The sequence below is a fragment of the Gopherus flavomarginatus genome, chromosome 12 (assembly GCF_025201925.1).
Source record: "Gopherus flavomarginatus isolate rGopFla2 chromosome 12, rGopFla2.mat.asm, whole genome shotgun sequence".
In the NCBI taxonomy this organism is placed as follows: Eukaryota; Metazoa; Chordata; order Testudines; family Testudinidae; genus Gopherus; species Gopherus flavomarginatus.
The window spans coordinates 48,716,324-48,740,981 of record NC_066628.1 but is presented as its reverse complement, the minus strand read 5'-3'; the positions used below and the strand labels follow the sequence as shown (position 1 = coordinate 48,740,981).

The window sequence follows — 24,658 nt, the reverse complement described above, 5'->3', positions numbered from 1 at the left end:
TAGAATCAGCCTGGGCAAAACTCTTGAAACAGCTGAATCAATCAGACTCCTAGTAAGAGGCTTTCCTGGAGGAGCTAGAAAGATTTTCATTCCTTCAGATTGGTGATTCTGGTTCTCTTTGATATAAGATGGAGGTTCAGACGCATTCTCTCTCTGAGATCCACTGGTATTTCGAGTGGGCAAGGTGTTTTCGGCATCTTAATTTAACAGCTCACCTAAATTTGTAACAGATCAAATACTTATTACACCCCAAGCTTTTGTTCGTTTCAATAATGCACAGTGCAGGCTACTTTTAAGTGTAAAAATGGCTTTTAATTTACAAGGTACCTCTGTTCTTGGAATGAGTAAGCATCTTCGCAAGGGGCAGGCTAATGTGCAGCTGAGAGGCTGGACTGGGCATTCGTTTTCATTAGCAAGAGGCATGTAATGAATCTTTTATGGAAATTTGATAATGGGGAGAGGGCTGGTAATTGTCATCATAATGGGAATAGCTGAAGCTTTCTGTGCTAGGTTTCTAATTTATTGCTGAGGATGTGTTTTGTGGGTATTTGTATCTCTTGCTGTCTGAATAGATGAGGCAGTGGAATAATTTCATTATACGGGGAGTGGGTAAAAATTTCACAACCATGGGGCTTAAGTTCCTATGTTATGCGGGCACTTTTGAAAACGTTGCTAATGACATTTATCTTCATTTGTTTACAGGCGCTTGAGTGTTGTTTGTTCACTTCAATATTCTGGGTTTGAAGAAGACATCACTACTGCTCTGAGGACACTGCCATCTAGGGAGTGGGAAACCTTTTAGATGGTGAATGTATCTGTGCATATGTGCAAAAGGGTTGTGTATTCTTAAGGAGAAAACATTGTATGAACCCCCCATTGCATCAGAGTCAACATCTGGGACACCCTTCCACCCTGCAAACAGGGGAGCTGCATGCATGCTTCTCAGCTCTCAATGCGCAGCAACCAATGTAACTTTTTTCCTGCTCCCCTTTGCTTTTGTAGGAGCCCTGATCATGTGCAGTGATAAACCTTTTGTAACACCCAACGAAAAAGTAGATCTCAAAGTGTTATACAAAGGGAGGTCAGCATCATCACCCCCCTTTTACAGGTGGGGAAACTGAGGCACAAGCAAGGAATGATTTGTCCAGGGTCATCAAGAAGGCAAGGGGCAAAGCTGGGAATAGAACCCAGGCCTCATATGTTCTAGTCCAGTCCTAGCCGCTAGGCAATGCTGCCTCCCAGACATGTTGCTTATTACACCACTGGAAGGTGCGTAGATTCTGGGCATAGATGAGCATGGTCTAAGAAACTCTGTGGAATAGAATAGGAAAGGACTTGCGTGCCAGGGAAGGCTATTGATTTGCAAAGTAGGGGCCTATTGTGGAGTAATGGAGTAAGATCCACAGCATCCTAAGCCCTGACTGGGCAGGGGGGCAGAGACTGCTATTTGGACCCTGTATTCTGCTGTGCTGCTAGGTACTAACCCTGAAGGCGGCTCAATCAGGAAGTCTTGGAGCCAGAACAAATTGTTTTGCAAAGTATTTTGGAAAGATGTTGGAAGTTTCCTCTATTGTGGTGGTGTTTTGTGATATATCTATATATCTATATCTATATCTATATCTATATCTATATCTATATATATATCTATATATATTTTTGGCTTGAATATTTTGTTCTGAGTTGATTTCTGTCGAGTTGCATCTGCTGTTCCCTGCCCCACTCCCATATGCATACGGTTCAGTTTTTGCACATTTAAAGGCCGCCATGTTTGGGGGTTTTTTTGGTTTGTTTTGTTGAATTAGTTGGTTCTGCTTGGGGCTGGTACCGAATGGGGAGTGAAGGGAAGAAGAGGGCTTCCTGGAGGAGCTGGAAAACCTTACCATCAGTTTTGCAGCACCGTGTGCAGGTATTCAGCCAACCAGCTGGCACTTCGCAGTGTCTGCAGTTTGCTCCCGTGTTCAGGAGACGCAGTCTTAACACCACATCTCATGAGTCTGTTGCGCCTTGTACTTCAAAAGGGAATCATGCTGCATATGTTGTAGCAAATTCACCTTCTCTGGGTTTACATTAAAGCTAAAAAGTCAAAGAATATCAGGGTTGGAAGGGACCTCAGGAGGTCATCTAGTCCCACCCCCTGCTCAAAGCAGGACCAATCCCCAGGCAGATTTTTACCCCAGTTCCCTAAATGGCCCCATAAGGATTGAACTCACAGCCCTGGGTTTAGCAGGGCAATGCTCAAACCACTGAGCTATTCTTGCTGTCCTCCCCTCCTTCAATTCATCTTGGTGGTGAATAGATGTGGAAAAGATTGGGCTGCAGCTAGCAGTCAATGCTCACCCTTAAACACGGTTTCCTGAGATGGCTAGATAATGTTACCTCTGTATTTGCAGACTTCCGTTTATGTAGCCTAGGAATGACGAGGGGTAGCTGCTTATATGGAAGTCGGGCTACTTAATTATCTTGAGCAGAGCTGGCTTGTAGTTGTATCCACTGCAGACCTTAGTGATGTGCAGGAAAATGTGGGGTCAAGTGTGGGAGCACAGACCCTTATGCTGAAACATTGCGGAACTGGCTTCATGTTAAAATCCACGTGCTTGTCAGTATTGAGCATTGGACAGGGTGTTGGTACAGGGTGCTGGAACGTTCATACTGACGTGCCTCTTCGTTGTTGTTTGTAGTGTTGTTCTAGCCAGGTTGGTCCCAGGATAGTCAAGTGACAAGGTGGTCTTTTAATAGATCAACTTCTGTGGGTGAGAGAGACAGCTTGCAAGTTTACACAGAGCTCTTCATCAGGTCCACGTGGCTCGAAAGCTTCTCTCTCTCACTCACCCATGAGCCTGGTATTTCTAGGCTCACGGGCACCTAACTACACAAAGGGAGAACCTGGCACTTCAGGTGATCCAAGCTCTGGCTTTCTGGGTACATCCGCACAGCCTGCAGCCACCGTTCTCCCCGCTGGGTTGACAACCTCAGGTTTGCAGGGATCGTGCTAGTGCTCTACAAATAGCCGTGTAGACAGTGCTTTGAAATTGTGGCCCGGGCTGGAGCTCAAGCTTCGAAGCCTAGAGAGGGGTTGGGCTTCAGAGCCCCAGCTGCAACTTCAAAGTGCTGAATCTATGGCTGTTTTTAGGGCGATAGCGTGGGTCCTGCAAACCTGAGTCTGTTGATTGGGCTGGGAGGCTCCCTGCTGTGTGTTGTAGAGATGTAACCTTTATAACTACACAACAGTGGTGGCAGCCTGTTGAGTTTTAATATTAGAAAGATTGTGCCTGTCTTAAGGGTAATGGAGATGGGTATTTGCCAGTGGGAGTTCCAGAGCCCAAAAAGCTTCGCGCTTCATCTGAGGATCTCAAAACTGCTTGCAAATATTAAGTCTTATCATGCTTGTGAGTTAGGTAGCCTTAAACTCAGATGGGGAAACAGAGGCACAAAGAGGTTGGAACCCTGGAGTCCTGATTCTTCTTTCCCTGTGCTGTGCATTAGTGCTCAGTGCGTTTATCCCTATGCATGAAGAAGGCCAAGACTCCTGTTGATGGTTGGAATACAAAACCGGGGTCGCGTTCCAAGCTTTAGGGTTATTAACAGGCAGCTGATACTAGCCCAAGGCGCCGTTCCTCAAGGCCAACTTGCAGTTTAAAAATAGCAACTATAGTATCTCTGTGGTTTCTCTTTAAATTCTTCTGGAAGCCATTGCGGGAGGCTAATTGAGTTTGATGTGAATGTCTAACCTTGCACCCCTAGTGACAAGCAGGCTCCAGCATCTGATTTCTGTTGCAAAAGTTGGTTTCCTCCAATCTCTGTTGCATACCGCCTTGGGGAGAGGATGAGCTATTTATTAGCTGGCTGATGGGCTGCAAAAAAATAACTTCTGCTAAACTGCATATAGGCCAAAGCGTTTTCCAAAGCAACTAGAGACTTGGGGCACCCCAGAACGGAGACTCTTCACATCCTCACTTTTCACAAATGCTGGGCAACCAGTAGCTCTCATGGACTTCAGTAGCCAAAATATGTTTCTTATCCCAGAAATCCCCTGCTAATCTCTAGTGCCATATTGTGTTAAGATAAACGTGCACCCATGCTTTGCATATGGTAGCCATGCTCTCTTCCTCTCCTTAAAAGTATCATAGAAGTGTAGTTATTTGATCCTACTTGGGACACATCAAATCTGTGGATAATTGGGACCTGGCAGAACCCAGGAGACAGCAGGATGGCTTGGTGGGAAAGGAAGGTTTGGCCAGACAATGTCTTAAATAGTCCGAATTCTGTTCTGGTTAATGTGGGACACAATAGGGCAAAAGAAAATAAAGTAATAAATATGTCTGAGATGTGAGTACACATTTTGTTGGTGCATAGTGTGGTATGTTCTGATGGAAAGGCCTCTGTTCTTAAGTAAGCAGTTTTCCCTTTTACCCATATTTATGGAGCATGGCCTCTCTTCAGTGTCTTTTTATTTTGGTTTTATACACAATGATGATGGTTGATTTATGCTCTTGTAGGTACTTGAAGGAAGGGAGGGTAGGGAGAAGGGGAAAGCAAATCAAAACAAAATGGCACGTGGTTGCCCTTGAACTGCATCAGTGGGCCGGCTTGGTATCCTCTGGGCTTGAAAATGAAGAAAGGGAATGCAAGGCAGGAGTCTGTTGTTCTTTGCATCCGGGACACTGCTTTAAACCGTGGAAAATTGAAGACACGCTGAAAAAAAAGTGTCAATTTTTTCTGATTTTTAAATTGGTAAGAAGGCAAGGCTGGGAAATTCTGATCCGGGTCCTTCATGTGCTGCTATCCTTGGGGGAGCAGTTGTGAGTGTTGTGGCATGTGAGATGGTAACGCAAGCTCACCCATGTATTTATGTTTCTCTGCATGTTCCTTGTGGCCCAGAGGCCATGTCTTCACTTGGGAAAAAGGGATGTGCTTATGCTGGGTTAGCCAGCCTGTGGTAACGAACACCAGGGAAAACGCTGGTGAAGACAAAGGCCGTCTGTAGTTTTCACACATGTGACCAGGTTGAGGTAGAAGACTGAGGAGGAGCCAGGGGTTTACCTCAACCTGTTAACGCGTGTGAACAGGCTGTCTTGTCTTCACTAGAATTTCCCCAGTTGTTAGGTAACAGGGTCTAAACACACCTTTTCCCTAGAGAAGACTCCTGCAAAGAGGGAGAATCAAGGATGGGCCTGAAGCCTTGATGAGTTCACTGAAAAAAACATTTTAAAATTAAGAAATAAACCCAGAATCATACACCCCTGCTCTGCCCTGCCCCCTTTCACTGCTGCTGTTGCTACTCTGCAGTGTTACATTATGGTCCCAGATCAGCAACAGAATCTGTGTGGCTCTGACAATTGCTGATAATTATGGCCTAAAACAAAAGCCCAGTTCCCTGTCCCCAGGCTCTGTCTATTTTACGCCATTTAGTTGGCATAAAGGGGGATGTTAAAGCTGGGAGCTCCTCTAGTGCAGGGGGGTTCCTGGGTGGCATAGGGCTGCCAGCCTTAAGCTCTTTCCCCGTCTCCCCAGGTGCAGAGGTCAGTGCAGGTTATGAGCAGGGCATGTTAGCTGGTGTATTAGGCTGCCCCAGTTGAGTTAGCCCTAGGCTCGGGGGAGCTGAAAGGTGGCTATGGGTGTTGGGCCAAGCGCAGCATGAAAGCTTGGTCCCAAATATTTCCCAGTCTTTCCCATCTTCTCTTGACTTTTTTTTTTCATTTTATTTGTAGCCGTTTCTGGGGTGCCCATCGCTGTCATATCTGGCATTCAGGGAGACCCAGTGCACTGTTTGGTGTCTCATTATGGAATCCACAACATATGGGGTAGCAGTGGGGGAATAAGAAATCGTGCGACTTAGAAACGCCAAACAAACAAAAGTAGATAAAAAGGATTTAGGTGCTTGAGTGACAGGCTGTTCTTTTCCCATGGACTTACCAGTTTTGGCAGCCGGATTGAGCTGTAACATGAACTGTCTCTTCTCTTCTCCTGGGGCTTTCATTGAATGGTTGCAGGTGAGAGAAGAGGGAGTGGTGGCTTTTTGGATGTCTGATGCTCTCAGAGCTATGTCTCCTCTTAGATGCTAATTTGGGCAGAGCTGCAGCTCCAAAAGCAATAGCATATGAAAAATAGCTGAAGGGGAGACTGGAATGAAAGAAAAAGAGATTAACTCGCTCTTGAACAGAACAGGCGCCAAAGCAAAGTTGTTGACTTAGTATTTTTTTGCTGTGAAAGTCAAGTTTTGGCAATGCAGGTAATTTTTCAGCTCTTTTCACTGCCAAAAGAGACGCAGCAGCATGGGGCTCCAGAAATAGGAAGGATGCTCTGCTGGCCAAAGCAAAGGACTACAACTCGGGAGACCTGGGTTCTATTCCCGGCTCTGTCGACGGCTGGCTGTGTGACTGTGACCGTGGGCAAGTGCAAGTCCCTTCACTCTGTGTACTGCAGTTTCCCCATTTATAAAATGGAGATGACCAGAGATTCCAAGGGGAAAAGCGAATGCAGGCCGAAGCCCCTGGGTTATGGTCGGATGTCCCCAGTGCCATGCAGGGCTAGTTGTTGCTCAGGTTAGCTATGGAACACTTACTGTGGGAATGTCTGGATCCCCGAGCCTGCCAAGCAAACCCCTCGTTCCTGCCCTCTCATTTGCTTTTTGTGTCCCTTAGTGCTGGCACTTGGTCTGGCCTCCTGAGGATGGACCCATGTACTCTCTGTGGAGTGCCCAGTGTTGCACAGTGGGCTGCTGCAAGTATCCCCAAGATGGCTGACAAGCAGAAGGTGGCACCTTATGGAGCACAAGCAGCCTTGGCTGGTGGAAGTCTAACAGGGCTCTGTTAAGTAGCATTAACAGGTGTTGATTGCTCTCTGTTTTGTGGGCTGGGCTGCTCTCACAGAGGTGCTGTTACAGGGAGCTGGATTCATTTTCCAGCGATAAGCAGCTTTCAGGCTGCGACTGCCCTGTGGCGGGAAGCCAGCCTTTTAAAATGGGACATGACTAACAGGAGCGCATCCAGCAGTTGGGTTTTGTCTGGCTGCGTACTAGGGATGCCCTGTGTAGTGATACTTGGCAGCACTGCGTGTCAGCTAGAGAGACGGCCTGATTCAGTGCTGGGGCCGAGGGGCTGCGGCTGGAGGCTGATTTGGCCCTAAGTGCAGATGAGCTTGTGCTAGTTTGCACCCTGGCAGCCAGGATGTCCAAACCATGGCTCTCCTGCCCCCAGAATACCCCTGCAACTGGGCTTCTGTGTATTTGGGGGGGATGTACTGGCTTAGCAGATGCCAGTGCTTTTTATCTTCACCTTTATTTACCCAGTAACCATATTAAAATGCTGTCTTCCTTTTCAAACATGCCCTGTGAGCTGAGTCCCTGAGTGTTGGCAGAGTTAGCCCACCCCTTGGCAGGGTTCACCGTTCTCCACGAGGGTCTGCCTGACACCTCTAGCCAGGGCCGGGAGGGGGGCGGCGTGGGGCCTCTCTGTCCGCTGTCAAGTCAACAGGAGTTTGGTCACAGTGTTGAGTGCAGTCCTGTTCTCCGCGGTGTGTCTGTACTGCAATCAGGACGGATGACTGCAGCATGGATAGACGTGCCCTTGATCTACCCAGAGCAAAGCTAGCTCGAGTAGTGTTAGTAGTGAAGCTGCGGCAGCCCCCCAAGTATGTACCCAGCTGAGTCCTAGGTGGATGGGGTTAGCTCGTCTTAGTTTTGATCAAAGCCAGGTTGGTCTGGGTGTGCTGCAGTCATGCTTCCCGACTGCTGTGTAGACGCATCTTGTGTGTGTCCCTGTGCTCCAGCAGCTGATGGTTGGACGCACAAGAAGAAACATCGGAAGGGGAGTTGCTGCATATTCAGCCAAACGATCTAGCCCCACACAGCGGATGGGAAGGAGGTCTGCTGATTGGCTGGCTAACGTTTCCATTCCTTGAATACCGCTGATCAGGGGAGGCATTTTCTCACCCATCTCTTAGAGATGATTTTCCTCTTTTCCCGCATTGATTGGGTATATGTGGCAAGGAAGCCGACTTGAGGACGATCCCATAATGATGATGCTGATGAGGGAGCTTGCTGAGATAAAGCTGCCTTTGTGCCATGGGGCTGTGAATTGATGCAGTTTCTTTGATTGGGTCAGATACTCCAGGAAGAATATTGGGTGGCAGATTGTCATAGTATAATTCCCAAATCTGGACCTTAGCGTCCAGAATATGGGTACTAGCATAAAGTCCTCTAAGCTTAATTACCAGCTTAGATTCTGTAGCGCTGCCACCAATCAGGAATTTTTTAGGGCCTGATACCCTCTGGTCCCCCCAAAACCTTCCCTGGGGACCCCAAGACCCAGATTCCTTGAGTCTCACACCAAAGGGAAATAAACCATTCCCTCCCCCCTCTTTACCTCCTCCCAGATCTTTCCTGCCTGGGTACACTAGGAGATACCGTGATTCAATTCCTTGAAACACAACACAGAGATCAAGTTTCTCTCTCCTCTTCTCCCAGAGACAATACAGATTCAAGCTGCGTGAATCTAACACAAAGAGGAAATTTACCTTTCCCTCCCTGCTTCCCCCTCACCCAGAGGGAATACAGATTCAAGCTGCGTGAATCTAACGCAAAGAGGAAATTTATCCTTCCCTTCTCCCCACCAATTCCCTGGTATATACAGACTCAATTCCCTAGAGCCTCAACTGGGGAAAAAAACAATCAAACAAGTCTTCAAAAGCAAAACTTTTAATAAAAAAGAAAAAAGTAAAAGGTTTATCTCTGCACTTTAGATGGTAAAAAGTTACAGGGTCTTTCAACTTATAAACAATAGAAAGAAACTTTCTCCAGCAGAAACACAATTTAAGCTACTTCCAGCAAGTACACATATGCAAATGGAAAAAAACAAATTAAAAGACTATGACCGCCTTTTCTTACCTACAATTCTGAATAGATAAGAGACTGTAGCAGGGAGATTGGCAGAAACCTGGTTGCACCTCTAGCCCCGTCCAGGACCCAGAGAGAAAAAAGCCAAACCCAAAACCCACAAACAAAGGCTTCCCTCCACACGAGATTTGAAAGTATCTTGTCTTCTGATTGGTCCTCTGGTCAGGTGTTTGGGTCCTTGTTTGTTAACCCTTTACAGGTAAAAGAGACATTAACCCTTAACTATCTGTTTATGACACAGAGGCACCTTGCTTTTTGTGTGTGTGCGCCTCATCCTGGCCCTGTAACTGGACATTATAACTGGGCTTCAGACGGGAGGACACAGAGTATCAAAGCTCATCAAGGATTTTATCCTATTCTTTTATATTCTTTGCTTCCTAACTTTCTGCCAGAGGAGGAGGTGGGATGGTGTGATGAGCTGGTCTTTGTTGTCAGATGTCACTGGTGTGCTGCTCTGCTCTGTTCAATGTTTATACCAGTTGGCTGCGTGCGTGTGTTCCCTCTGTGTGCTGCCCTGGCTCTGCGCAGATCGCTGACACAGCTGACCCCCAGAGAACCCCCAAAGACCACAGACTCCAATAAGGTCGGAAGGCACCTAGTAAGCACGAAGCACAGTAATAGTTTCCCGCAGACTCTACAGGACATACTATGAATATGTGCCCCCCGACAATGCACTGGCTCAGTCAGTGGCGGGATTCTTCACTGCCCCCTAGGCCAGACAAAAACAGCTCCTCCACGGTACAAACGAGCTACACCTCACTCCTGACGTATAGAGGAGCAACCCCTTTACGTGTTAGGGGGCCGCCTCTCACCTGGTACATGTTGATTCAAACAAAACACCTCTATCCATCATATTATCCTTTTGACCCTGTCTTTAGGATGGGTCAGCCTGTTCCTTGTTATCTGTGTGGAATGTGGTGGTTGCGGACTGTTCTGGTACCATCCTGGCACATGTCTATCGTACTAGTGCTTAGTACCTGTTAGGCATCTGCATAATTGCAACATCAGCCTTCTTCTCGCCTCTGGCTCCCAGCTTGACTTTGCTTTATGTTCACCATGTCTTGACCATTCCTTTAGTTCAGGCCTTAGGCCTCGTACCGGGCCTCTGATACAAGGGTTTATGTTTCAGGGCCTCCTCTTACTACACTACTGACTCCGCATTAGTGAAGCGATTGCTGGATATCCTGTGCCCAGTGCTGATGACTACACTTCAAAAAGGCTGTGGAAAACTTGGAAAGGGTTCAGAAAAGAGCTGCCAGGTATAGAAGATGTGCCTCGTACTGAGAGACATAAGGATCTCATTCTGTTTAGTATTCAAAGGGAGGTTAAGAGGTGACTTGATGATGGTCTACAAGTGCCAAATGGGGAAGAGATTTCTGAGAGGAGGCAGTTATTTAATCTAGCAGGAAAAAACCGCAGGAAGATGCAGTGAGCGGAAGCTGAAAGAGAGGAATTCAGAAGAGAAATAAGGCACACGTTTTTAACAGTGAGGATGATGAACGGCTGGGACAATTTACTTGGGAACATGGGGGAATCTCCATCATTTGAAGACTGCACAAGACTGGGATCATGGCTACACAGCAACAAAAGACCAAGAGAATGGCCATGGCTGGCCTGGGTCAGCTTACTCGGGCTTGCAGGCTTGGGCTGCAGGGCTGTAAAATTGCAGCGTTAGATGTTCTGGCTGGAGCCTGGACTCTGAGTGTGTGTCCACACTGTAATTAGACACTCGGACCTGGCCCGTGCCAGCTGTCTCTGGCTAAGGCACATTGCAATGTAGACATTCACGCTCAGGCTGGAGCCTGGGTTCTGGAGCCCTCCGACCTCGCAGGGCCCTGGTGCCCACGCGGCAGCTTAGCCCAGACATCTACACTGCAATTAAACAGCCCCTTAGCCTGAGGCAGCTGGCAGGGGCCAGCCAGGGGTTTTTAACTGCAATGTAGACATGTCCTAGACCTTCCCTTTTCGAGGGGTGTCTCAGCCCAGGCTGCAGCCTGAGCCTGAACATCTGTACTGCTGTTTTTAGCCCTGTAGCCTGAGCCAGCTGACCCAGGCTCTAAGACTGTGGTTTTAATTCTCTAGCTCAAACTGAAGTTGTAAGCTCAATGCAGTGATTACTGGGTGAGGTTCTCTGGCCCGTGTCATACAGGAGGTTGAACTAGATGACCACAGTGGTCCCTTCGGGCCTAATAACTCTGAATGAGTTAGGACGCCAGGCTGAGTATCTGCAGACTTGGGTTCTCTTGCCAGCACTACCACTGACTCACTACATGCCCTTGGGCAAATCCTTTAGCCTGTGTGTACCTCATTTTCCCTTTTGTAATATGGGGATAATGAATGATATTTTCCCAGCTGTGTAATGTACTGTGGAATAAGTCAATGGAATGTGCTCCTAAGTCCTTGATCAGGCATACTAATAGGTTATGCTCGTGTCTGCAAGCAATGATTAACCTTCTCTGTACCCCAGGAGAGAACTACCATCGCTACTTTAGCGATGGGGGAAACTGAGGCAGAGATATTGGGCTCCCAGTCCTGTGTTCAGCCTCTTGGCTTATTGTACATTTTAATCAGTGTCCAAAGATCAGAAATGCTAAGGGCAGGTTGCACCTTGAAGTTTTTAAAAAAAACCTACTACTGTATCCATGAACAGTTAGTGATACAATCCTCACGCTCTTCCATCTCAGAATTCAGTAGCACCCAGCAATACACAATATTAGATTAAATGATTATGTAAGAGATGAAAGAGCAGCCAAGATAACATTACGTCATTACAAGTTAGGGGAGTATGTGTGTGTTTTAGTGTCTTTTGATCTGATTTAAAAAAAAGTAGCAACAGTGATATTGGAGTCTGCATTTATCGTACACTCATGCAGAAAGGAAAATCCATAAGGGTTGCTATAGATACACTTTATCGCATGCCCCAAGCAACGCTAATGCGCTGTGTTGCAGTTACGCTTCATTTGTAGCCTTTGCATAATCTGATTCTGTTACTATAAAAGGAATCGCATAATAAGGTAAAACGGATGAGGGTTGAGGTTAAAACTAAACCAGTCCTTCTACCCACGTAATTAGACTTTGGAAACCAGCTTGCTACCCAATCAGTGGCCCAACAGCTGTACAACCTGGATATCTGAGAAGGTTAAACTGCTTGAGAAACATGAACATTGATGGAAAGTTGAGCCCACTCTCTGCTTGATGAGCTTGTTAACACGTCTGGGCACCACGTAGGTGCTTTGAATCCAAATCCTTAGGCAACAGATTGTCTTTTGAATATTTGTAGAGGTGTTCTGCTCCCCAGCCGATGTTTGTACCTTCTATGTGAGATGATGGGAATGTCTCACCTTGGCCAACGAGGAAAATCTGTGTTCTAGAAAAGGCCCAGTGCAGTGGTTGGATGAGTTGTTGAATTGTAGGTGAGAGATCAGAGGGGAATAGGTTGTATTGGATGACGGTATTTTCTTTCTGAGCATCCAAGATCTCAAAGCACTTTTCTGGCATTAATGGGTGACTCCCCACAATATTGGCAGCACAGGGATGTTATGCCCGTTTTCCAGATTGACCCGTAGCGGGGAGAAAGCACGGCTGGAATTTTCAAAGACGACTGAGAAAATTGGTCACCTACCCTCCCCCCCCCCGTTGAATTTCAGGAATTTCACTGTAGGTCAAACGGGTGAACCATCGTGCAACATGTCTGAGCTCACAGGAGAATGTTTGCAAAGGGAGAATACTGGAGGCACGAGCACAACTGATATCTTAGAACCAGCCTATATAGAAAAGGCGGGCAAAAGTCCAGAACGTTAGCCAGTGTACGTCTGTATAGCTCTTCTGAGTGCAGCCAAGCTGACTTACAATCAGCTGAGGATCTGGCCCCCCAAATCATCAAATTTTCAATAAAAAAAAATTTCTCTAGCAACCAACATAAAATCTCCTCTTCCTTCAGCTTTTGAGGCCACACTGCAGCAAACGAGTATTGCAAAATTGCATCTCATACTCCATTTTCCCTTTCTTCTGCTCTTGCTGCTGCTATCAGATGCTTTTTCAGGTGTTTTATTATTACTTTTAAAGAAAACAAATTCTGCAAGAATGGAAATAACTTTGTCACTTGAATTTAAGTGTTGTTCTCCAAAGCTCAGCTACATGGATTTTCTCTTACTACATAGCATTTTTTTTTGACAGAGAGTAATTCCTACTCCCACGCCTGCTTTGTCATTTCAGGAATTTCGTCAGGTTTGTTTTTACATGGGGGCATTCGTTACCCGTCCCCAGCCTAGTTACAGTGAAGAGAGCTTTCCATAAAAATCATCAATATTGCTGTTCTCCATCTGTACAATGGGGCAAATCGCTCAGTGCTGCCTTGCAGGAACATTCAGAGGGTAAATACATAAAGATAACAAGATGCTCAGATACTGCATTCATTGGGGCAGTAGAAGTATCAAGGACAGATTTCTGAGCACCAGTTCTTACCTTGTTTTTTCATGGCATTTTTTTCACTGTTGTATTTGCACCAATGTGTTTGCCCCAGTGTAAACTCCAGGGTATCCTGGGTTTAAGCTGCATCAGTGCAATTGCCCCATTCACGCCAGTGCAACACATCTACAGTAGGCATTTGTACGACTGTAGCTACACTGATACAAAAATCCGTAGGGTAGACAAGCCCTTAGCATCAGGGTGCGTCAGTGGCTCTGTTTCCTTTCCTGCTAGGTGTAGCACCTGATGGCTGGGTTCTGCCCAATACAATATTCATTTTGTGTGAGGTTTTCAAATTCTTTCTCTCCATGTAGTTCTCCCCATTTTTTGCTCCCCTCATCCAGCAATCCCAATATTTTTCATCACATCTTTCCAAGCTGCATCTTCATTGGGTAGAGTGCCCCTCTGGGGGTGTTTTTATGGGAGCAGATAGCTTCCCCACTCTCCTCTTCATGGCCGGCCTGCCTGCTTTTGCTTACCTCCCCGCTAGTCTCCTCGCCATCCGTCTGGTGCTCCCACCCCCAGTCTGCCCGACTGCCGCTCTCCTCCTCGCCATCCGCCCACCTCCTCACCTCCCTCCCACCTGTCTGTCTGCTGCTCGACTCCCCTTTCGCCTCCTCACCCTGCTCACCCACCCGCCTCACTTCTCCCCCCCCCCACCTCCTCACCTGAATATTGGGACAAATGATGTCCCCATCGTACACCAGTCGGGGCGCGGGACAAAGGGCTAAAGAGCGAGACAGTCCCAATTTTATCGATGTGCGGAAGATCAGAGACTGGTTTATTTTAGGAAGCCAGGCATACTGTCTCTTAAAAGCCAAAGTTGAGCTCCCTCATCTCTCTGCAGAGTGTGCGCATCCGCTCTTGTGCAGCTCAGTCTTAAAGATAAATAGAGAACATCAAAGACCCCTAAAGAGCCTGCACCGCTTCTCTGAACATCAGCTGCAGGCCAGGAGAGCAACGTCCAGCATGTCTTCATCTTCAGCTACAGAGCTTGATATTCCCACTGGTCCTTCATCTGCCCAAACTCCCTGATACCCCTGCTGTGTTCCCTTCTCTGGCACCCTGTCCACACCTGTTGAACTGCAGCCCTAGAAAGCTTCAGCCCACTCCCCGTACACGCGGCGCTCACTCTTTCTGCCATCTGCTCTGAAGGGCTGTTTATCCCCTGTGCCCTGGCGATGGCCCGTAGCGTTGAACATCTCGAATGGTGGTAGAAGGCAGGAGACCAAAGAGGGGCCCTACCTGAGAAGGATAAACCTGATGCACAGTGATGCATAAGGAGGGAAGAATTCAATGAAATAGAGAGGGGACGTTTGGGCTGAAAATTTTCCTGGCAGATCTGTTGGGCTATGAAATGGTCTCCCATGGGAGACAGAGAGCCCCAAAGCTTGGAAATTTTGGAATTAGGCTGGGCAAAGTACAGGAAAATAGTCTATGGGACACAAGGCTGTCATGGCTGGGAGATGGATAATAACTGAACCATTCCCATTCTGCAATTAAGTGATGCACTTGCAGGCATTACAGGTCTGGGTGACGGCTCAGAAGATTCCATTCGCGTTTGGAGCCTTCAACCACATTCAGTTTATTGTAACGCCTGCTGATTATTTCGCTGGTCAGAAGATGGGGCAGAGTGGGCCCTCTCTCTCATGCCTGTTTGAGGTTTGTGGTCACCTATGCCACCGTTCAAGTTCTGAGCAGTCCCAGATTTTGAATGGTTGAGTAGAAAGCTCCATCGCCCAAGGACTAACTTATTGAAAAGCACAAGCGAGAGCTACCCGGTTAAAGGCAAATAAACAAACTAAGCCCAGGTACTGACTGTGCATCAAAAAAGCGTCTAGGGATTTTAATCCTCGCTATCAGGCCTGCATCACTCACTGGCTTTCCTTTCCTGCTGGCAAATGATGTTCTCTTTATCCTTGGGGACTGGAATGAAATCCTGCAAGCAAATGTGTTAACACAGACTGTCGGTTTGGCTTGAGTTTTGGGCTGACCGGCTGTCTGGTCCTGTGTATTATTTGCTAGTGTTGTGACAGCCAGCATGGTGGCAGATGTTGCTTTAAAAGAGGAGCGCAAGTATCTGTGAGCAGACTACTTTGCTGAGCTGGGTAACATCAGTCAGCTACACCCCAGAAGCGTAATACTTTGTAGTGATTGCCCTGCTGATATCCATGAAGAATTGGCTGGTCACATGGCGTTTGATTTCTTTGTTTTCAGCTTTTCTGTCGTTTTTCTGATCACTAAAATGTGCTGATTCTCTGGTGTTGAAAATTTAATCCCGACAGTGTTTTTTTTGTTGCTGTTGAGCATCTCCTCAGAATGCTTTTCCTTTTTTTCCCTCTATTATATATGGCATGAGGTGAATTATAAAATGACAACACATGCACCTCCTTTCCTCTGGTGACCTTGGGGGTCAATTTGCAGGAGCACTTTTATGCAAAGATTCTTAATTGGCATTGAAAATACATGCTTTGCAATGTGTAACACAATAGTTGAGCATTAGCCTGCCTAGAAATGGCATGGAAAGCAATTGACATTCAATCAAAACAATTCCAGATGACTTCTTGCACTTGTTTGTTTGCCATTAAAATTCTGAGGTGGGGGGGAGTCGGGGGAGGAGGAGAGTTAAGTGCATCTAAAATGTCAAATCTTTTTTAGTGCAAAGCAGCAGCTGTTGCCTGTGTGAGGTTCAGGAATTTCTGCCCATGTAATTTCTTGGCTGCTTCTTGCCTTTTCAAACTAAAGATGAACAGAGAGAGACTCGCTCTGAGTGGTCTTGATTATAGTGCAGGCATTGCTCGTTCTGTCCTTTCACAGCCCTGATGCTTGGATTTTACTGATGTGCTTTTAAAAATGCTGGCCAAAATAGAGCCTGATGCCAGTTACTGTCCTGCTGGGAACCTGGGTTGGGGAGAGTCTTGGCTTAGCAGGAAACATGCTAGCAGATGAGAATGAGGCAAGTCTTTTGAAGGTGGCCGGGAGCAGCCACTGACTATAGGTAATGACGTGGTCCAAACCTGAGAATAGGGTGACCAGACAGCAAGTGTGAACAATTGGGACGGGGGTGAGGAGGTAACAGGCTTCTATATAAGAAAAAGCCTCAAATATCGGGACTGTCCCTGTAAAATTGGGACTTCTGGTCACTCTAGCTTCCACCCAGACAGCCAAGTCAAATAGGATGAGGATTCCTGACAATCTCGTTCATCATATAAAAAGTTCTACCAATCCCAAAGGACTGGACACATTCCCCACCAAGTTAATGAATGTTTTAGATATTATGCAAATACACGCTTACAGCCAGTCCTTTAGTATCTAAAGGTTTATTTATAAAAAGAAAGAGCTGAGAGTTAAAATTGGGTAAAGGAATCAAATACATACAATAATTGCAAAGTTCTTGGGTCAGGTTTAAAGCAGTGATGACATAAACTGCTAACTGATTAAGTCTCTGGTTGCTCCCAAATAACTGGAAGGTCCTCAGTCCCTCGGTTAGAATGCTTCCATTAATATAAGAACATAGTCCAGAGATCAGAGCAGGAAAAAGGACAAATGGAGATGTTCCCAGGGCCTTTTATAGCTTCTGTCATGTGGAGGGAAACTTCATTGTCCAAACAAAGCCCTCAGAGTCAGCATATTTTGGGGAAAAGCACTGGCACACAAGATGGAGTTTAGCATTACATGGTCTACTCACATGTCCTTTGCATGCTTCGATGAGTCATAGCAGGGGCCATTACCCATATTCTAAGTAGAACATCCTCAGTAAGGTCCATCAGGTGTGAATAGGCTTCTTCCCTGGTTCATTGTGAGTTGTGTTTTTAACTTGAATAGTTCCTTCACAATGTGCTGGCAAAATACCTTGTGGGTGTTACCGCAGGAGCAAACACCTTTGAAATACAGGTACATACTCAATATTCATAACTTCAGATGCAAAAATGATGCATGCATACAACTAGGATAATCATATTCAGCAAATTATAACTTTTCCATTGATGCCTTACGTGACATACTTTGTACAATATTTGTTGCAATTATGTAACAGTGGTAGCAACAATGATCTACGTGGCCCTATTTTAATCTTATAACGTCTCACCCTGTAATTCCCACCCTTTCCTGTACCTGGAGCACAGGAAGGTCCCCAGATCACTGCCACCCTGTCCCTTGTTTGAAGGTGTCTGGACATTGCTGCCTTATAGGCCTATCAGTTTTAACTACGACATTGTCTGCTCAGAGCACGTCTAGACGGCATGGCTGCTTTAATGGAGGTTTGTCTACACTAGCACTGTCTGCACTAGCACTTGTCAACCTTACTGCTGCATTGGAACTATAAATAACATAAACCAAAATGGAACGCTGAGGGAGGCTTGACTTCCTCCATGCTGCGGTTTGATCAGCATCTTTCCTGCTGGCTTTTTGGTTGTGGGTGGACCAAATGGTTCCCAGCATGAGCCTGCTTCCTTCTGAACTGATCTGGAGTCAATTTCTCTTTTTCCTTCAGACAGAGGTGAAAATGGGGAGCCCTATCAGAGGCGGAAGGGCGTGGGAACCAGCCAATCAGAAGTCCCATCTGCATCTCAGACTTCTGGAGACAGCACATTGACCCCAGGAAGTAGCAGTTGGAGGCGAATTATGCTGCTCATTCTAGCTGTAACAATACATAACATTCCAGGTAAGCACCTTGTCTGCTTTCAGTTGCAGGGTGGGTGTAGCCGTGTTGGTCCCCGGAAGTGATAGAGATGAGGTGAATGAGGCGATATCTTTTGTTGGACCAGCTTCTGTTGATGGAAAGAACAAGCTGTTAAACTTCACAGAGCTCTTCTTCCGCTCCGGAGAAGGTAACCAGAGCGTCTGTCATACCTTCCGTGCAACCCTCTTGTGCTTAACAATCTGTCTGACTTTTTCTTTAGCTTAGACACCTGGTTACCTTCTCTAGACCTAAGGAAAAGCTCTGTGCAGCTCAAAAACTTGTCCCTTCCATCAGCAGATGTTGGTCCAATAAAAGATACTAACTCATGCACCTTGTCACTTGCAGTGGGCTGTTCCTGAAGATGTCATTTCCTCAGTTGGATGAGTGGGATAGCCCACTTGCCACCACATCAAGGATTTTGGAATGGCCATTTTGTTTTTATTGCTGTTTTATTACTGCAGACGCTGCCCATCACAGTAACATCTGGGCACCTTTTGGATTAAATCTGCTACAGCTTGTCTTGCTTGTCTGTGTTCATGTTACTCAGTCCTGTAAAGGCTGAATCATCAACATACATTAGCAGGTGGCAGTTTCAGGAGAATGGCTCCGGATTCTGCACTGTGTTCTAATTTCCCTTGGTCTTCCCCTACTGCAAGCCCCAAGTGTTTAAAAAAACATGTCAGACTCCCCCCCAAATCACAAGAGAGTTAATCATGAGCTTTTAAAAATGATGACTGTTAAGCTTTTTATTTGTCTGCTGGTCTTTGTGCTGATAGGGACTGCATTTTCAAGCTTTACTCTGCAACCATGAGGAATGGAAACATTTTCTTTTTGGTTAATTAAAAGAAAGTTGAGATTCTCACAATCACATGAATCCAGGAGCTGGGGCTTTCAGAAAAACGATATTGCAGGACTAGCATTAAAATTGTGAGAGCTGACAACACTTAGTTGCTTTGTAATTCTTTCTTACTCTGGGGGTAAGACAGGATAACTCTTTCAGGCTGCCTTTCTTGTATGCTCTTTTTCCCCTCCTCTTTCTTTCTCTTTTCCTTGTTAGAAGAGCCCTTTTTTCATTTAGATGTGTAACCTGTGTTATGGAGGGATAGAAGGAAACTGATCTGCATAGCTTTGATCTTGGGGAGACTGAAATGCTGGATTCACTGTGCTGGCTTGAGAAAGCAGGATTCCAAAACACGGTGACTGTTTCACTCTGTGGCAGGGAAGCTGCTGCCGCATACTAAATGAAAGGTGCTCAGACAAAAAAGACTTCCCATCAGAACAGGGACTCTAGACATTTCCTTGTTCTGTTGCATGTGCTTTTTGATTTTAAGGATGGTTTCTCGCTGCTGTGACAGAACTATAATTTTAAATTTGATTATTAGATGCTTCTCTGTTCTGTTGACTTGTGAAAAAGCTCAGAATTACGTGGCTTTGATCACAGTTCCTGTACCCACTTCAAGGACAGGAGCCAAATGCCCCCAAAATTGTAGAAACATGAAGCTGGAGGTAGTAGCCATGGGTTTTGTGTGTGTGTGTGCACGCGCTTTCTGCTCATGCATTTCAGAAAGTACATTCTGTCCATCCTTCTGTTGCTTGCTTGTCTCTTTGAAATCAATTGCTTCATTTCAGCTTGTAATCATTTTTCACTGTCCTTCATTGCTCCATCTACTGTCTCTCAGTGGAGGCGTTCACTTAACTAGGCTTTCCGTCATTCCAAAGAGGGTGAACGATAATAACTCCGCTTCACCTCTCGTTGTATGCTCTCAAAGTGCTTTGCTAACGCTAATTAATTGTGCATCCCAGGCTTGTCTCTACTCGCAGTTGTCAATCACGGTATAGCTGCATCAGTGCTTAGTTGCAAGTGTAGGAAAAATTCCAGGGTTTTTACCATGCACCTGTGAAAACCTACTCTAGATTCATTGAAACTGCTCGAAAGCTTATACAGGTTTGTATTACTGAGTGGCCAGTGAGCAAGTACAAGATTAACTGCAAATAAAATGTAATTTAATGCAGCATTAGAGTTGGTGCTTTAAACTTGCAAAAGCCAAGAATCTCTGAGTTGAAATTCTCCCAGGTGCCATAAATCTAACCTGGGTGTGCTATATCTCATGTTTAGCACTGGCTATAGTGAGATACTGCACAGAGTATTTATTTTACAGTGTGAGCAAACTAGAGGGTGGAGAAAGGCTAGTAGTAAATTCAGCATGCTGAGTCTTTTGGTTTGGGATAGGAATACAGAAATTACCTGAGTGGGTCAGTGGAATAATCCATCTAGCTCAGTGGGCTGTCAGCTGTTTTAGATGAAGATATAAGAAAGTCAGCAGTAGGCAGTTATTACTCCTGAAGGCACTCTGCGCCAAGAAAATTGCAAATTCTGTGCACAATATTTTAAAATTCTGCAGATATGGGTTGAAAGGGTTTTGTGTGGTTGTATTTACAACTTGGAAACAGAAGATTAGAAAGCCAGGAGACAGAAAAAATCACTTCTCATAGCCGAGAGGGACAGACACAAGACAAAGAACAAAGGACTCAGACACAAACTTCCGTCCACCCAGATTTGAAAAAGTCTTGTTTCCTGATTGGTCCTCTGGTCAGGTGTTTCAGGTTACTCCTTTCCAGGTGAAAGAGACATTAACCCTTAGCTATCTGTTTATGACAGTGGGGCAATCTGAGTGTGGGCAGCTTAGTGGGGGATCTGGGTGCTGGGGGGATCTGCATGCACAGGTGCTTGTTGGGGGTTCTGGGTGCAATGGTAATGGGACTCTGAAGGGGGGTCCAGGTGAAGGTGGTTGGGGCTCAGTGTGGGGGGGGGTGTCTGGGTGTGGGGAGATAGAGCTCAGTGTGTGGGGGTCCAGATGCTGGGGGAGTGGGGATCAGTGGGGTGGGGATCTAGGTGCAGCTGGTTGGGGCTTGGTGAAGTGGGGATCTGGGTGCGAGTGGCTTGTCGGGGTGGTCCAGGGGGAGGAGGCTCATCCGGGGGGTTCTGAGTGCAGAGGCGGTGAGGTTTGGTGGGAGGTACTAGGTATGAGGAGGTCTGGATGCACAGGGGTTGGGCGGATGGGGGAACAGCTCTCTGTACAGGGATCTCTCCCCCTGCAGCTGAGGAGCGATGGGTGCAGTAAGCTGGGAGCAGGGGGAGTTTGCAATGATTCTTGCAACCAGGGGAGAAATCTGGGGGGGTGGGCCTCACCCAGCCCCAGATGTCGTGCAGGGGACGAAGAGGTCCCATCCTGCCCAGCTGTGACTAGCAGCTGAGCCCAACGCAGGGTAGGAGCCATGAGCTGGGTGTTCCCCAGTCCCGCCTCCTGCCCCACAATGATTTACCTCTCTGCCCTCAGCAACTGAAATATACTGCTGGGGAGGGTCGCATGACCGCTCTTGTGGATTCCCTGTCAAAAAGTCATTTTTCTGTGAGGAAGCAAAGAGATCTACGGGGGACATAAATTCTCCACATGTGAAATGGTGCAGAATTCCCCCAGGAGTAAGTTTTTGGAATGTCTTCTCCCATTCCTCAATAGTAAGAGATTGGCTTATGCCCTTAGGCCTCGTGACTTGATATCTCAATGGATTGATGCCCATTTTCCATTCAAACACTCTTGGTTTTGGGTTTTTTAATAGTCTGATAATTCCAGAAACTCTAATTGCCCAGTTAACTCTCCAGTCTTTTTTTGTTAAAATCTTCGCCTAAAGGATCCCTTGTGGCAATGAGTCCCACAGACCAGTTCTGCATTGTGTGAAAACATGGTTCCTTTCTTCATCTGTTATGAATGTGCTGTATCTCACTGTGCCTGATGTATACTCTTTATAGGAGTCATTACTTCGCATGCCTTTATCATGTCCCATCTGATTCACCTCTTTTTCTAAGGTAACTGGCCCTGTTCATTCATAGCCTTGCTTCAGTCAACGATAAGCCTATGGCTGATTAAAATAATTGTTGGTGGGACTCTGTGACTGCAAGCACTGGAGACATGATGCAAAGGGCCTGGTAGGGGGCGTGTCCAGGTGTAGATGGATGAAAAATTGAGCTGGGAGGAGGCTCCCTGCAGGAGCCTGTGTTCAGGTGCTGCTCCATGGCCCTCTATCAGGACAGCTTGAAGAGGATAAAGTCAGGCTGGTTGTTGAGGGTTAGTCAGGCCCAGCTCTCGCTTTGATAGACTGAAGTAACTGCAGGCGCCGAGAACACAGTGTGTAGCGGGAGGAGGGCTTTCTTTGCACTTTTGGAGCTTTATGTGGAAGGTGCCATTGTAAATGTCATCTATGGTTGTTTCCTTTGAAGTTTCTGGGACAGATTTCTTTTCTTTACACTTCAGCATGCAAAGAGGTTTGCCATGGGGCTTTATTTTAGATAATAACTAGGATGCTAGCAGAGACTGAGAGGCCTAGACAGAAGAGACCCTTTGGCTGTTGGGTTTCAGAATCTCATCCAGTAAAAGGATTGTTGTTCAAGGCTCTCTTCCAGTCTGTGCGGTTTCTAAATAGTCGATTTCTTCTCTGACTTTCCTTTGCTTTGGTGCATTTAGCTACTTAGACGCAGTGGCATCTGCCTAGCCTCAGAGTTTTGGGCAGCTGCTTTTGTATGCACAGTTCAACTGTGATCCAGATTTCAGCATCTTGCTCTGCAGCAGTGGTTCTCAAACTGGGGTCACCGCTTGTTCAGGGAAAGCCCCTGGCAGGCTGGGCCAGTTTGTTTACCTGCCGTGTCTGCAGGTTTGGCCAATTGCAGCTCCCAGTGGCCGTGGTTCACCGCTCCAGGCCAATGGAGGCTGTAGGAAGGACCGCCAGCATGTCCCTCGGCCCCCAATCCTGCTTCATCTCTCCAGTTAGGAAAATCTGCTCATGATTCCTTGAATGACTTTCCTCTGTCTTTGTCAGGAATTTTGTAGTTCAATTTTTTTTTTTAAATCCATTTCCACCTTCTAATGTTTTTAGTTCAGCTTCTTCCAGTCTGGCACATCCCATACATTATAAACCCAGTTGCTGAGTTGTAACAACTTGAAATCTGTGCTTACAACTCTAAAATTACAGCACAGGAAAACAATTTGTCTTAATTATTAGAGTTCTCTGACTAATGAACTACAGACAGAGATTTCAGAGATCTAAAATAAAATCTGTGGATCTTAATAGAATAGGAATTTGTGTAAAAAAAAAAAAAAGTTTTTTAAATAGATAAAGAAAACATTTGCTTTGTGGTGGAGATGAAACTGATTTTAATCCCTTTTAATTAAAGCAGGTGAACAGCAGACCTTCATTGTGGACTCTTTCACCATCTGGGAGAACCAGGGGAAATAACTTGTCATATTCCCCCAAATCAGACGTTTGTTAAGATGTATTATTTGGATTGTGGTACTGTGCCTGGGAGCGGCAGAGCTAGACTTGATTGTGATAGGTGCTGTGCAGACACAGAACCGAATGATTGTCCCTGCCCCAAACCAAGTGCAAGCTTCTACCAAACTGAAGATCACTAGGAATATTGACATTTTTTAAAAGAAAAACAGTGGGAATGGGTAGTTTAAAGCAAAGATGTCTCCATTTGCGTTTGCAAACCCCTCCCCTCCGAGAGGGAAACTGCCTGTTGTTCTGTGTCTGTTCAGCAGTGAGAACAGCGGAGACCTGGCCTGGGGATGAGGCTCCTAAGCATTACTGCAAAACAAATACTAATCAACAGCGGCACTAATTGCAGTGTGGAGCGCTCAGGAACAGCGTGACGATAGGGCGGTAGCTGCTTTAAAAGTGACTATAGTTTTAAATAGAAACCAAAAGAAAAAGGTCACTCACGTTTGAGTTGAAAACAGCGTAATTGGATTTTATCCCTCAACTGAAGCTGTCGGGAAGCACAGGAGTGAATAGGGTACCTGCAAGCATTTGTCTCTTGCTGTCCTGCGCAGCGTCTGCTAAGGAGCTGTGGACTGTCACTGGAGAAACAAACCTTTGTAAAGGAATGAACAAAGTGTCACCCAAAGCAATAGGTTAATGACCATAATCTCTCCGTTGCTTGGAAGAGGCTGTTGTAACCTTTTTTTGTTCTGACACCGCACAAAGCCCCCCTTGAGCAAATTTTAAGCCTCAGAAATGATCTCTTATTTCTTCAAGGTCACAGCATTAAAGTTTAACATTTAGAGTGGTGTGGGAGAGCAGCACCCTGTGCACATATCTGTTACAACTCAGGAAGTGAGTTCTGTTCATCTCCTGCTGCAAGACACTCTGGCTACCAAATAAAGCTGTCCCCCATGGCTGCTTTTCCTGAGGCCGTCAAGTGCATGCAAGGCAGGGACACAGACAGCCCAAGTGCGTGCAAGGCAGGGACACAGACAGCCCAAGCTTCGCTGCAGCCCCTGCAGATTTCACTAACTTCCAGTGGACAGGCTTGCAAAGCTTGTGAGGCAATGTTTATCCTGAGCGCCGTCCTTAGAAGAGTGGGGGCTCGCTTTCTTTTCCAGTTGACCTGTGTGTCTCCATTAGCACTGCATAGGCAGGCCAGCCTTTTACACAGGTGAGGTGAATGAGAGCAACGTCCACCTAGTGCTGTCTGCTGATATCGAAGCCCCCTACAAGCGTCGTTATTTCCACTTCACAGTTTGGACAACTGAGGCATTGAGAGGCGAGGTGACTTGCCCAAA

The 24,658-nt window shown here is 46.3% G+C and overlaps 1 protein-coding gene across 4 annotated transcripts in view; it reads left to right on the top strand.

The window, feature by feature from the left end:
- The window catches only part of SLC39A11 (solute carrier family 39 member 11), a 262,946-nt gene that overhangs the window by 125,947 nt on the left and 112,341 nt on the right, over positions 1–24,658 (top strand). For all 4 annotated transcript variants that reach the window (XM_050920823.1, XM_050920826.1, XM_050920822.1 and 1 more), the window contains one exon: positions 17,853–18,023. In XM_050920823.1, the coding sequence (XP_050776780.1) occupies positions 17,853–18,023 (171 nt within the window). The remainder of the gene's footprint in view (positions 1–17,852; positions 18,024–24,658) is intronic.